Source organism: Chrysemys picta, chromosome 8 (assembly GCF_011386835.1).
Source record: "Chrysemys picta bellii isolate R12L10 chromosome 8, ASM1138683v2, whole genome shotgun sequence".
In the NCBI taxonomy this organism is placed as follows: Eukaryota; Metazoa; Chordata; order Testudines; family Emydidae; genus Chrysemys; species Chrysemys picta.
In genome coordinates this window covers 98,524,013-98,538,399 of record NC_088798.1, presented here as the reverse complement: position 1 = coordinate 98,538,399, position 14,387 = coordinate 98,524,013, and the positions used below count along the sequence as shown (strand labels likewise).

General features: G+C 43.7%; 1 protein-coding gene across 3 annotated transcripts in view; it reads left to right on the top strand.

The window, feature by feature from the left end:
* Positions 1 to 14,387, top strand: part of PPP2CA (protein phosphatase 2 catalytic subunit alpha) — a 79,055-nt gene that overhangs the window by 45,153 nt on the left and 19,515 nt on the right. Inside the window, exon 1 of one of the 3 annotated variants that reach the window (XM_008166403.4) lies at positions 8,175 to 11,064. The exons of 1 other annotated variant lie outside the window; for it this stretch is intronic. In XM_008166403.4, the coding sequence (XP_008164625.1) occupies positions 10,963 to 11,064 (102 nt within the window). In that variant the 5' untranslated portion in view covers positions 8,175 to 10,962. Of the gene's footprint in view, positions 1 to 8,174; positions 11,065 to 11,253; positions 11,559 to 14,387 lie in introns of those variants that run through there. One more of the 3 variants, XM_042850881.2, reaches the window with a different exon arrangement.

Here is a 14,387-nt window from a genome sequence, read left to right as displayed (position 1 = left end):
ACAACAAGGCTTCTGTGTAATAGAAAAACACCTGTGTGCTGTTGGCAAACTGCTGCCTCCCCCCACTATGAAGCTAATTGGGCAATGAAAAGAGAGCTAAAATACTGCTGCAATGGACCCCCATATCTCCTTTCCGCTAATAAAATCCCCTAATAAATTTAAACTAATTACGGGACTGAAAATTTGGCAGACAGTTCAAATTGCCTAGGGTAATGATAACTTTCTGAAACTCATTCCTCCTCCAGACAAAGCATCTGATATCCTTAGATAATTCCTGAATTTCAGCTGGTGAAAGCAATGCTTATCATTTGGAAGGACCATTTTCATTATCTTTTCAGTCTGCATTCTGAGAAGGAGAAACCATTCTGTTGAATCATCCCAGTCAGATACAGTACAAGCAAAGGCACCAGATTAATATTATGCAAGATCTGGCTTGCATAATGAGACACCACCTCCATGTCCCATCAAGTAAGATCAGCACCAGTTAAGATAATGGCCTTTTGAAGGGGTGTACCAGGCTTTCACAGCCCCCTGCTGGAGACCCTACTGCTCTCCTATATCATCTCCACCCCTGGGAGCAAGCAGAAGGGAGGAAAAGAATAGCAAAGATTAGTTCTCTGAGCCTGCCTAGAGAGACCTTACTATAATAGCCATTTTGGAAGCTAAAGAAACCTGGTCCTCCAAGATGTAGAAGGGCTAGCAGCAGCCAATCAGGGCCCTGCTGACCCAGATAAAAGGAGCTCCCCTGGCCTAGGGAAGGAAGGGTTTGCTTCTCTAACTCATAGACTTTAAGGTCAGAAGGGACCATTATGATCTTTTTAGTCTGACCTCCTGCACAACGCAGGCCACAGAATCTCACCCACCCACTCCTGTAACAAACCCCTGACCTATGTCTGAGCAATTGAAGTCCTCAACTTGTGGTTTAAAGACTTCAAGATGCAGAGAATCCTCCAGCAAGTGACCCGTGCCCCATGCTGCAGAGGAAGGTGAAACCCCCCCAGGACCTCTGCCACTCTGCCCTGGAGGAAAATTCCTTCCTGATCCCAAATATGGCGATCAGCTAAACCAGGGGTCAGCAACCTTTCAAAAGTGTTGTGCCAAGTCTTCATTTATTCACTCTAATATAAGGTTTTGCGTGCCAGTAACACATGTTAACATTTTTAGACGGTCTCTTTCTATAAATCTATAATATATAACTAAACTATTGTATGTAAAGTAAATAAGGTTTTTAAAATGTTTAAGAAGCTTCATTTAAAATTAAATTAAAATGCAGAGCCCCTTGGACTGGTGGCTAGGACCCAGGCAGTGTGAGTGCCACTGAAAATCAGCTCATGTGCCGCCTTTGGCACGTGTGCCATAGGTTGTCTACCCCTGAGCTAAACCCTGAGCATGTGGGCAAGACTCACCAGCCAGACACCCAGGAAAGAATTCTCTGTAGTAACTCAGATCCCACTCTATCTAGTGTCCCATCACAGGCCATTGGGCATATTTACCGCTAATAGTCAAAGATCAATTAATTGCCAAAATTAGGCTATCCCATTATACCATCCAGGGCTGGCTCCAGGTAACAGCCTGGCAAGCAGGTGCTTGGGGCGGCCACTCCAGAGAGAGGCGGCACGTCCAGCTATTTGGCGGCAATTCGGCGGACGGTCCCTCACTCCCACTCGGAGCGAAGGACCTTCCGCCGAATTGCCGCCGCAGATCACGATCGCGGCTTTTTTTTTTTTTTTTTTTGGCTGCTTGGGGCCGCCAAAACCCTGGAGCCGGCCCTGATACCATCCCTTCCATAAACTTATCAAACTTAGTCTTGAAGCCAGATATGTCTTTTGCCTCCACTGCTCCCCTTGGCTAGAGGAGCTTGAGTTTGTTTTCTGGATGTATTTTATATAGCTAGGTTTTCAAGATCTAAGAACCTTAACCCTGAGATAAGGGTGAAGATAAAGAGGCTAGGTGGGAAGAGACACAGGGAAGAAGTGGTGACAAACTGAATCAAGCAGTATGTGGCTGCTGTTTATAGGGTCCCTGGGTTGAAACCTGGTGTAATAGCTGGGCCCAGGTTCCCTGTGTGGGACCAAGTAAAGTGGCATAAACTCCCAGAAGAGTTAGAGCTTATTTGGGAGCCTGAACAAGGGGCTAAATTTAAAGGACCCAGAATCAGGGCTGAAGATCCTAGTAAGGGCAGAGAGGCTGTTTATATATTGGACTCTTTAATACTCCAGAAGGGGTTCATTTGGACTTTGTGACTGGGCTGGAGGGCTGTCACTGAAGACCTACTGAGGTTGGCCTGCAGGAGGCACTGGGGTGAGAGAAAGATTGCAATACTTCCCCCAGCCATAAGGAAGTACTCATGGTGATAGGGATTTGAGGACTTCCATAACTCAGAGAGAGGTTATGAGTCTATTAGAGGAGTGGATGGATAAGGTTCTACAGCCTGTGATAAGGAAGAAGTCAGATTGATGGCCCCTTCTGGCCTTGAAGTCTGAGCCTCAGAAAAAAAAGGGGTAGAGGAGGCAAGGCAAAATGGGGAGGAGCTTGGAGTGCTGGGAGAATGATGCTGGTAGCATAAATTCTTTGATGGGTAAGGGAGATTACAGCAAACACTCAGCAGAGGAAAAAAAAGTATCCATAATTAGAGCTGTCAAGCGATTAAAAAAAGTAATTGTGATTAATCGTGCAATTAATTGCACTGTAAAACAGTAATAGAATACCATTTAAATATTTTTGGATGTTTTCTACATTTTCAAATGTAGAATACATTTGATGCACATATATTTCAATTACAATACAGAATACAAAGTGTACAGTGCTCACTTTATATTTTTGAAGTATTTGCACTGTAAAAAAAACAAAAGAAATAGTATTTTTCAATTCACCTAATACAAGTACTACAGTCCAGTCTCTTTATCATGAAAGTTGAACTTCCAAATGTAGAATTATGTAAAAAGAAAACTTCATTCAAAAATAAAACAATGTAACATTTTAGAGCTTGCAAGTCCACTCAGTCCTACTTCTTGTTCAGCCAATTGCTCAAACAAGTTTGTTTACATTTGTAGGAGATAATGCTGCCGGCTTCTTGTTTACAATGTCACCTGAAAGTGAGAACAGGCATTCGCATGGCACTGTTGTAGCCGGCGTCACTGTTGTGCCAGATGAGCTAAAGATTCATATGCCCCTTCATGCTTCAACCGCCATTCCAGGGGACATGCATTCATGCTGATGGGTTCTGCTCGATAGAAATCCAAAGCAGTGCGGACCGAGACATGTTCATTTTCATCATCTGAGTCAGATGCCGCCAGCAGAAGGTTGATTTTCTTTTTTGGTGGTTCGGGTTCTGTAGTTTACGCATCGGAGTGTGCTCTTTTAAGACTTCTGAAAGCATCCTCCACACCTCGTCACTCTCAGATTTTGGAAGGCACTTCAGATTCTTAAACCTTGGGTCAAGTGCTATAGCTATCTTTACAAATCTCATGTTGGTACCTTCTTCGCGTTTTTGAAATCTCCAGTGAAAGTGTTCTTAAAATGAACAACGTGTGCTGGGTCATCATCCGAGACTGCTATAACATGAAATATATGGCAGAATGCAGGTAAAACAGAGCAGGGGACATGCAATTCTCCCACCGCCCCCAAAAGAGTTCAGTCACAAATTTAATTAACACATTATCATTTTAACATGCGTCATCAGCATGGAAGCATGTCCTCTGGAATGGTGGCCGAAGCATGAGCGGGCATATGAATGTTTAGCATATCTGGCATGTAAATACCTTGCAATGCCGGCTACAAAAGTGCCATGCAAATGCCTGTTCTCACTTTCTGGTGACATTGTAAATAAGAAGAGGGTAGCATTATCTCCTATAAATGTAAACAAACTTGTTTTTCTTAGCGATTGGCTGAACAAGAAGTAGGACTGAGTGGACTTGTAGGCTCTGAAGTTTTACATTGTTTTGTTTTTGAGTGCAGTTATGTAACCAAAAAAATCTACATTTGTAATTTGCACTTTCACAACAAAGCGCCTGCATTACAGTACTTGTATGAGGTGAACTGAAAAATACTATTTCTTTTATTTATCATTTTTACAGTGCAAATATTTGATTTCAATTACAACACAATGCAATATATATGAAAATGTAGAAAAACATCCAAAATATTTAATATATTTCAATTGGTATTCTATTAACAGTGCGATTAAAACTGCGATTAATTTTTTTTAGGTAATTGCATTAGTTAACTGCGATTCATTGACAGCCCTATCCATAATTCAAGTAGGAGAAGGCAGGTCTGATGTCATTCTGGGCATCTAGAGAATTGGGAAGGTGGTTGCTGCTGGGTTTGGGATGACCTAGGTTCCTGAGTTGACTCCCTTCTCTCTTCCCCTCCCAATGCTTTTCATTCTCTGACAGCCACATGGAATAGGGAAGGATGTCCCAGCTGCTTCAGATCTGAGAGGGTGAGGGGACAAGGGAAACCTAGCTGGGCTTCAGCTCTTGCCTTGCTCCTGGCTGCTACTGATGGGGGAGTTCCCTAGCTCCTGGGGATTGGCTCCACTCCACAGGAATGTTCTTCCTCCTTGTGATTGAGAATTATGGTTTATTTTTGTCTGATTTATTATTACACTAATTTAAGTTATGCCTCACAGTCTCTGCTCTGATGATGCCTGGGTGGAGTGGTAGGTGTGGTTGCAGGTCAAGATTAAGGTGCACTAACAGCAGCACCTGATGGCATAATGCCAGACTTGAGTCGGTCCTGTTAGCCCACTTGCATAAGCATTAAACATGCTTCCAAACTTTCCTCAAGCCAAAAAGGTGTATTCACTGTAGATGCTGTATAAAGTGAACTGTGATACATCAATAATTTCAGGGTGCTGCAGCATGTTCTTCTACTCCACCCTTATAATAGGGATTTTGGTTAGAACATTCTGTTATGTAAGATGTAAACTACATTCAGAACCATAATAATTATCTTAACTGCATCACTATCTATTTATAACAGCCAAGATGTGAGGCACAGAAATTCAGTATAGTATTGTCTAGAGAACAAAATGTAACAAGGTGGATCTGTTCATTAAATTGAAATCTGATTACGTATTTGTTTAAAAAGGAGATTCCTTATTAGTATTAATAATGGATAAATAATAACCTAATGCCTTTATCAGTCACATTGAAACAAAATTAAAATTCTGATCTAAGAATAGCTTTTCTGTGCAGTGCCTGTTACATTCACAGGCCCTTTCTCATTTTATCCGGTTTCTTTGTACTTGAGCATGAATATGGAGTCTCAAATGGAATTTTTTCTCCCTCCTGAACACTTTGCCCTACATATAGGAAAAGGTCAGAATTTATTTGAACTCTGAACTGTTTACAAATGTGGAGTTGCCTCCTAGTCAAGTCAACAGGAGTTGCAAGTGCTCAGCATTTCTCAGAATTAGGTCTCTGAGCTGAAGATGAACTGGATAAAAGGCACTGGTTAGCATTTGCGTTAGGAGTTATATTAGCGTGACCAGATAGTAAGTGTAAAAAATTGGGACAGGGGATGGAGGGTAATAGGTGCCTATATAAGAAAAAGCCCCCAAAATTGGGACTGTCCCTATAAAATCAGGACATCTGGTCCCCCTAAGTTATATTTTGGATGTGAACGTAAATATAAGTGAATCTGCCCTGGGGCAAAATTCTCTGTCTTCCCCTTCCCTAGTTGTAATATCACCAAACCAAAACCAATATTAGCCGCAGCTCTGGATTATCAATCACACTGGCTTGGTGACCCTGTGGTTAAACTTTTCATTACCATTTGAATAACATGGGTGTGATTCCCATAATCTGTACTCTTGCTTCCTGAGCGGCAAGGTGCTGAGTGCACTGTGGAGGCAGTATGCATGTGTCCTGAAGGGGCTTTTCCCTGCAGTGATCTCTCTGGCCAATCTAGGAATAGCTCTGATAGACTCTCATCCTCCATCTGGGCAAAGAGGGTTGGTCATTATTACAGGGGCTTTGTGAGATGAGGTGTTAATTGGAGACGGGGACTCTGAAAACCCCTTGTTATAATCAGCAAAAAATGCCTACTCTGCTTATGTCAGCAAAGTTCAGCATTCTCAAGCTGGGGAACTGCTATTCCTTACTTGGGTTCAAGAAAGGGAAAAGGAGTTACAGCTCACAAATAGAAGTAAAATCATGTATTCCCTTGGCTAAATTGTGTCTTACGCCTCTCTGTTGCCCTTGGAGCTGGGCTATAGACGCATAGCTGCAGAAGAATGGTGCTTTGGGTCTGTAAAGAGCAGATCCAGGTAGAAGGCCTGTGGGACTACAGGGGGAAGGGCAGTGCTTTGCATTCTTTATATTTGCTGATGAAAGGTGCAGCATATGCTCGTCCTGGGCTTATAAGAAGGTAGGGGGAGGGAATCCTGGTCTCTTTGCCAACTTAGCTGGCTCCTTAGGACTATGAAGCATGCCTGAGTGCATTAGCCAGCTGCCCTCTACGTGGGTAGGAATCACTGATGTCTGTGTTTTGCCACAGCCCTGTTCACTGGGATAGGAAAAGAAGATACTTTCTGCTCCTGCACAGGTCTAGCTAATTTAGACCTTACATTTTGTTTGAGGTTGACTTTAAAGGAAGTGAAGACTGCAGTCACTTAGCTACAATATTAGATACATTTAAATCCTACATAATTTGGATTTCTGAAGTTGGCTGTTTCAGTCAGAAACAGTTGTCATTCCTTTATGTGTGGGTAGGAAGAGCAGAGAAGAGATTCCATCCAGAGCACAAGAAAGATTAGGTGGGATTTATGTCTATACAATGCATGGCGGAGGTGCCAAGTGTATGTTCCTTGCAATAAAAACCTGTCACATATTACTTCCATGACAACTGCCTGTTTATGATCTGTTCCATGTTCCAAGAGTTTAAAAGAAGCTTCTGGAAATGATCATCAGGCAACAGGAACGTATTTCTGAATTAGTGGTGTGAAGTGTGTTGATGTGAGCATGTCAGCAAACCTAAAGTGCTGTGGGACTGATTCAGCAGAACACTTAAGCATGATGTGCTTAATTTTTTTGCTGAACTGGAGCCTCTAAACCCACCACTGTTGCTGACTCTCTCTGTGGCCTGCGGCAAGACACTTACAGAGGAGGAAACTGAGATCGAGAGGGTAACATAGGGAAGTAAGCATTATTACCCCATCTCAGAGTTGCTGCAAGATTAATGAGAGAATGTTTGTAAAGTGTTTTGAAGATTCAGAGTGTTAAGTGGATGCTATGATTATTATATTCAGACCCAGCTAAGTGTTCTGCAAATAATTAGGGGAACACGTTGAACACAACATGGCAGTTTTTCTTGTGATGAAATATAAAATATGGGGGCGGGGAAGGGAGTGCAACACTGAATAACAAAAGTGTGTGATTTGAGAGATTTCTTGTTGAAGGGACTAACTTCATTTGGAAGAAAATGTGGGTGCTATGTGCTTTTGAAACTCAGATCCATGGTTTCTTAGGTTGGGGACACAAAATTTGAAGTTGAAAATATTGGGCTATGCTTTTGCCTAAGGAGTGGGATATATTTATACTTTACTTTGTCCTGGGTTGTGTGTGTATGAGGGAGTTATATAGATTTTGTTCTATTTGATTTTATGTTTGGATGTGCACAAATACAAAGAAATTGTTGCATTTTTTAAAAATAAAGGAATAGGGCCACCCTCTCCTTGCTTTCTGGCCAGAATAACCAAAAAGCTCATATTTAAAGTGTCCTAAACATACTGATATTTTCAGAGTGACATTTTTTTATAAAGTGTTTAGGTTCCTCACAAAAGGGTTTATACAGGAATGTAACATTAGCCAGACCAGATCTTGCCTCCTGCAGTAATCCATGCCTGATGCTTCACAGTAAGGCAAACATCCCCTTTAATCCTCCCCGTTTGCTGCATGCAATCTTCTCTACAGTTTGATACTCTGTCATACTTTGTAGGCCCTTATTTCTGCTTACTGTTGGCTAGAAGGATTGGGTGGTAGCAGATTCATCACTTTTATCAACAGCTGTGGTTCTGAGGCCTAAAATAATTTTTAATATAACTCTATGGACTAAATGGATGGAGATATACCAGGGAAGAATTTGGCCTTGAATTCATAATAGGGGAGCCACACTGACATTGTCTCTTTTGGTATGCTCATCAGTGAGGATTTGCTGCTCTGTTTTTTTTTGTTCTCTTCTCAGTCTAATACTTTTTTCCAAAGATGCTTATACCCTCATTATGGGGTGAATCAGGTCGCTCATAAAGTTTGCAGTGCCCTGCTGGTGACTAGTGACCACAATGGCAACTTTTGTAACATTAATTATGATGCATTTTTACAATACCACTGATGGAAACACCCTCTCCCAACTCTAATATTAGAGCCCTGGAGTGTCACTGTAGGTCATGTGTTAATTAAGTTGAAAGATGGGTACCGTCACCCATTAGTGGAGCAGGTAATTTACACTTATAAATGCTACATTTATTTTATTTTTCCATGATAGACTTTGTTCCAGTATGAAGAAAACAACAAACCCCTCCCATGACCTGTTTAATAGAAAACGTGAATCTTCTTCCTAAGCAATATTAATGGGGGAAAAAAACCCAAACTCTCACAATTAATATCACCTTCCAAATAAGGCTGTTTATAACAATGGCAGTGGTGACTTGAGTGTGAGCAAAGCTATGTCCAGCAATCAGTTGGCTCACCTTGACTCAAATACTACAAACTAGGTGGGCCTAATTCAGTGTTGTCCTGAAACTTGTGAAGTCATTTAAATCCGTCTAAACTGAGTGTAAAATACAGTTATCACTGTAGGCTGCACAAATGTTAGCCTTTCTGTGGACATTTCATGCATCCTCAGCTAGAGAGTTATAGTAGTCTAATTCAGTGGCTCTTAACCTTTCCAGGCTACTGTACTCCTTTCAGGAGTCTAATTTGTCTTGCATACCCCCAAGTTACACCTCACTTCAAAACTACTTGCTTACAAAATCAGGTGTAAAAGTGTCACAGTACATTACTGAAAAACTGCTTATTTTCTCTCTTTTTTTTTTTACCATAGAATTATAAAATAAATCAATTAGAATAAAAATATTGTACTTTTCAGTGTATAGTATATAGAGCCATATAAACAAGTAATTGTATGAAATTTTAGTTTGTACTGCCTTCGCTAGTGCTTTCTATGTAGCCTGTTGTAAAACTAGGCAGATATTTAGATGAGTTGATGTACCCCCTGGAAGACTTCTGCATACCCCCAGGGGTACACGTACCCCTGGTTGAGAACCACTGGTCTAATTCAGAGATGATGAAAGTTAAAGAACCACTCACATTGACTACATTCTCACCTAAGAGTAAGGGGCACAATTTTGTTGCCAAATTAAAATGCGGAAAACATCTTCATAACACTACTGTATATAATAGTACTAATGATTGAAGATGACTCAAAGGCTTCTCAGAATCTTTATTTCTATGGTCTTATTCCCCCTGATCATGGGTGAGGCTAAACTATTGGCAATTTCTTCTAAGTGGTTCCTACTAAGCCTAATCTTGGTTTACAGTTGGGCCACCAGCTCCTCGTCCATCTGCAGATAGTGAGACACCTTGCTGATGATGGAAGCTGCATCAGTGGAGATATACAGTTGGAATAATATTCTCATTAAGGGCACATGAATCTGTGTAATCTTACCTTGCAGTATTATAGACGTGGTAGGAGAAGGGATAGAGTATTGAGCCAGGTGGGTCTCTGTAAGAGTGACTTTGCTAACAAGGACCATGTGCCCACCACAGCCCTCTGTGACTTCTCTACTAGAAATGAGTGGATCCAGCAAAGGGCAGACCCATTCACTCCTGCAGGATCTCATACATGTCATTAACGCTGTATGATCAACAGCATGAAATGCCTCAGCAAGGTTGAAGTGGATGGGCGCAGAGATGGGCTTTGTCTCCTAGGCCAGGAGCAGGTCACCTTAGTTCTAGCTTTCCTAGACAGAGCAATGCTTTTCGCTACGTCTCACTGGGCATACTGACCTTTCCTTGTAAGCCGAAAGCTTCATACCACTTACAACTCATCAGCTACTTTACCTTTCTGTTGTGTCCTGGTGACTAATATCAGCTGCATTCTGATGCTCTTAGGAAAACCACACAGCTGATGCTCCCCTACAGGTCACTCAGCACCACTAGGTGAGGAGCAGACACCAACCACCTCCCCATGGAGAGCCGGCTCCGTGGAGTGGGTGTGGAGGGAGCACCCTGCCGGGGGAGTTGCCTAGAGGGAGGGGCAGCACCCTGACAGGAATGGGGAGGGGGACCTAACGCTGCTCTAGTCTAGAATCCAGACTCCGTGGTCGACTCCGACTACAACACCCCCCAGCTGTACTGCGCATGCTCTGATCGTCTCCAGTCGGTCAGTCCCGGCACCTTCACCCGTCGCTTCGTTGTTAGTGCTACGCATGCGTCGCTGTCCAGCCGGTCTCCTCTTCCTTTTGCTCCAGCACTGCACATGCGTCTTTCCATTCGTCCGGCAATCACTGTGATCATTACGCATGCGCTAATCCTGACATCGCCACGGCGTTGAAGTAAGCATGCGCTGATATTTCGGGCTTCCTCCCCTTGCTACGAACATTACGCATGCGCTGCCTCTCTTCGGCCGGCCCCGCCCTCTCATTGTCGGTATCACGCATGCGCCGCCTCCTCGTCCGCTTCTGTGCATGCGCCGTGTTACCCCTCCTCCTCCGAGGGGGAAGCAGAGGGGGTGACGTCAGGGCGCGGCGGCCATTACACGGAGGGGAGCGAAGAACGAGTGAACCGCTGCTAGGAGCCGGAATCTAGCCGGGGGAGCTGCTAGCGTCTACCGCCGGTACCGCGCCTCCCGTGTGTCCTGTGAGGCCGCGGCCGCTGCTTGGAGCGGATCGTAGGCGGTGGTGTGGCAGAGCCGAGCGGCAGCGGCAGGAGCCGGTGAGGAGAGCGAGCGGGCGGCATGGAGGAGAAGGTCTTCACCAAGGAGCTCGACCAGTGGGTGGAGCAGCTCAACGAGTGCAAGCAGCTGTCCGAGGGGCAGGTGAAGAGCCTCTGCGAGAAGGTAAGCGGAGCTGGGGGCCTGGGAGGCAGGGACGAGCGAGCCTCTGCGGTGAGGCGAGACCTGGGGAGGGGAGTCTGGGCTGGGGGCGCGAAGCGGAGGGGCGGGCAACTGCAGCGCCTCTGACAGGGGGAGGAGAAGGAGGGGGCTGGGGAAGCGCTTGTGGGAGGGGAGCGGGGTTGGCCTCTCCGAGGGGCAGTGGAGCAGGGCAGAGTCGGGGAAGCGGCGATGGCCGGGGGGCTCCGTGGATGAATCTCCTGGGGCGGGGCCGTTTTTTTTTTCCTAGCGCCTGAAGCTCTGTCACCCCGCGGGGATAGCGGGTCCTAGAGCTGCGAGGCGGGGGTATCCTCCTCCCGGGCAGTTCGCCGCCCCCTGTCGCTCCGCTCGGAGACTGACTCCTTCGGCTGCTTTTCGCTGCCTCCTAAAATGGCGCCTCTCGCAGGGATTCTCCGGGGCGAAGAGACCCTTGTGCACATCAGCCATCCTCGGCGCTCGGGGTATTTCGCTCGCGGTGTCCTCGCCTAGTTCCTCTTACTGGCTCCGTGCTCGCCGTACAAAGGCAAATCCGTAAAGCAACATTTGCACGGCGTCCAAACGCGCATCCTCGTCTCTCCAGTGCCCCAGCCCCACTTGCCATTTCAAAAAAAGTGTTTGAAATATCTTTGGTATTCAGTTGTATGAGCAGGAGAGGGGGGTGTTGTGGCCACAAATTTGTATCTTCTGTGTTATGATGCTAATCTCCAACCTATTCTGTAATTGTTGCCATCTTGGAGCACCTGGGAACAAGATGCCAGCCCCCTTGGGACAGTGAATACATGTTTGTTTTTCTAGTAATAGTCTACCAAAATAGCAGCAATTACAATGGAAATGGAAATTTTTATTTTAAGGTGGGAATGTAGATGTTCCCATCCCCTCTTCTCTCCCCCCCCCCCCCCCAAGTAATTTGGATTTGGGATTTTCTGACTTTCATTGCATTCATTTTTTTTTTAACTTCAGGATGTGTTTGGAATGGCCTTTAAAATGTAGTTGGGAATTAGATTAATTTGAGGTATCGGTTTCTCTTTGTAGGAGTTTTTAAATTTTGTCTGAAGTAAACTTATTTAAGAAGTAACAAACTTACTTCATGTTATGCAACTATGTGGAGTTGTTATAGGTGTTGAGGATTGGACTTGTAATCTATTTTGGGGGTCATTCCTATGCTCACGGAGTTCATCAGTTTAGAGAAGCCCTGGAAAATTTACCTAGAGAATAATCATTTGATACTCTAGTTTAAAAAAAAAAAAAAGTAGATTCAGTGGTTGGACAAGTACATTTTCATGACAATTTTGTAAAGCTGTTGCAGAGGGTGTATAATCGCTTGCTTTTTATTTCCCCTTCAAAGTGTGGTTTAATGCCAGAAGGTGAAAAATTTATGCTAGAGCAGATTTTGTTTTTCTTAAACTAGTCTATTTGCAGTGCAGTGGCTTTCTGACATGTGTCCAAGGTCTTATACCTGTGTGAATAGGTAACTCATTTTAGGTAAATGGAAATCTGCACCATGGTAAGATCACTTGGAGCAATGAATGATGTGGTATGCTCATTCCTGGGTTTTAGAAACTGTTTTTGTGCAGGTCACAATAGTCTCCTTTAATACCAACCTGTCGTTCACAAATGGCATTCTAATTTTGAATACTGATCAAGTTATGTTGACTTATAACTGAAAAGTTTTTATGGCTTAGTATAAGGGTGTACATATAATTCTAGTGTGGGGAAAATATTTGTGGAGTGTTTTGAAGGAATTCAGGTTGCAGAGTTTGAGACATTGCTGATGTACGCCCACTGTAAATATTCTTTATCCCTAATACTGAAGAGCCTGATTTGGCATTGTCTATCATCACTACAGTGTGTTGTTTGAATCTGCTTCTTTCCAGAGGGTTCTTTGTAATCTTGATAGTCACTGAAAAGTACTTTAATAGACAAGTGCACATTAATGTACTGAGTCCAAACGTTACAACTCTGAAGTATTCCAACACTTCAATTTTGTTCAAATTATGGTGCACGTTTAATTCTCTAAATTGTAATGTTTCAAATAGGTAATAAGACATAAGTGCAAAAATTGTTTGTCATATGTTTGAACACAATATACTCATCTTTTTCTTAAATTACTCTTCCAAATGATATATAAAGTGGGTATCCTAGTAAGCATGGTGATGCCTATACATATGCCTTAATACTTGTTAAAATAATGCATAATGCTTTACAAATACACAAGACTAGTTCCCTGCCACAATGAGCTTGCAATTAAATTAAACACAATGACAATTTACTACGGTTGGTGGGCATGCAGGGAATCTGAACACTGTTAGGAAGAATGGTTGGGAAAGGAGACTTAAGGAAAGCAGCTTGGTTGAGGCAAGGAGAGAAAACAAAGAATGGGAAGGGAATTGACTCAGTATTGCAGTTCCTGAGTTTGGACATCTTGCTACCAAATGGAATCCACATCCCCAAGTTAAATGTCCAGGCTTCCCTGTATGATGCATGGGGAGAGCTAGGTGCCTAGAAATGGAATCCATAGAAACCAGCAAGTTGAACATAGAAAATGCCATGGGGTGTGTGTATGGCATGAGTTCCACTCCTCAAAGGGAGTTAGGTGCCTAACTCCATTTGGGGTTCACAGCCATGAACACTCTCCTCCCCCAAAAAAACAGACTGAGGAGGAGATGGTAGTGCCCCCTTATAACCTTTAGCCCGGTGGTTAGCGCACTCACAATGTGGTAGACGTGGGGTCAGATCTCCTCCCCATCTGATGTGGAGCAGAGATTTGAACCTGTCTCCCACCTCTCAGCAGAATGCTCTAGCCACTGTGCAAAGTGGCATTCTAGGGTTGGTATTTCAGTATCTCCTGTTGAAGCTGTTCCACTATATATAAATTAAATAGTAATTGGAATATGTGAAAATGATTATAGCCCAGTGGGTAGGCCATTCTCCTGTTGCATGGGAGATGTGGGTTCAAATCCATGCTGCAAATCCAGAGGAATGAATTGAATCCAGATCTCCCGCATCCTGGCAGATTGCTATAACCACTTGTTTAAAGGTTATATGTGGTGGACACCATTATATTCCTGTGGGGTTCTGTATGGGGCCTGATCCAGTAGATGTGCTTTAAGGCTGATTCTAATAATGCCTACTGGATTGGGCCCTTCAGGGAAGGTAGTGGTGGGGGAACATCTCCTTTTAAGATCCTGCTGGGGCTTAGGCATGAGAGAGGCATCTGGAGTCAGGACTGAGGCAGTATTTCCATGATTGCTGGCAGAATTTTAGGTGCCGCTGGGACTTCATAAAAAGAA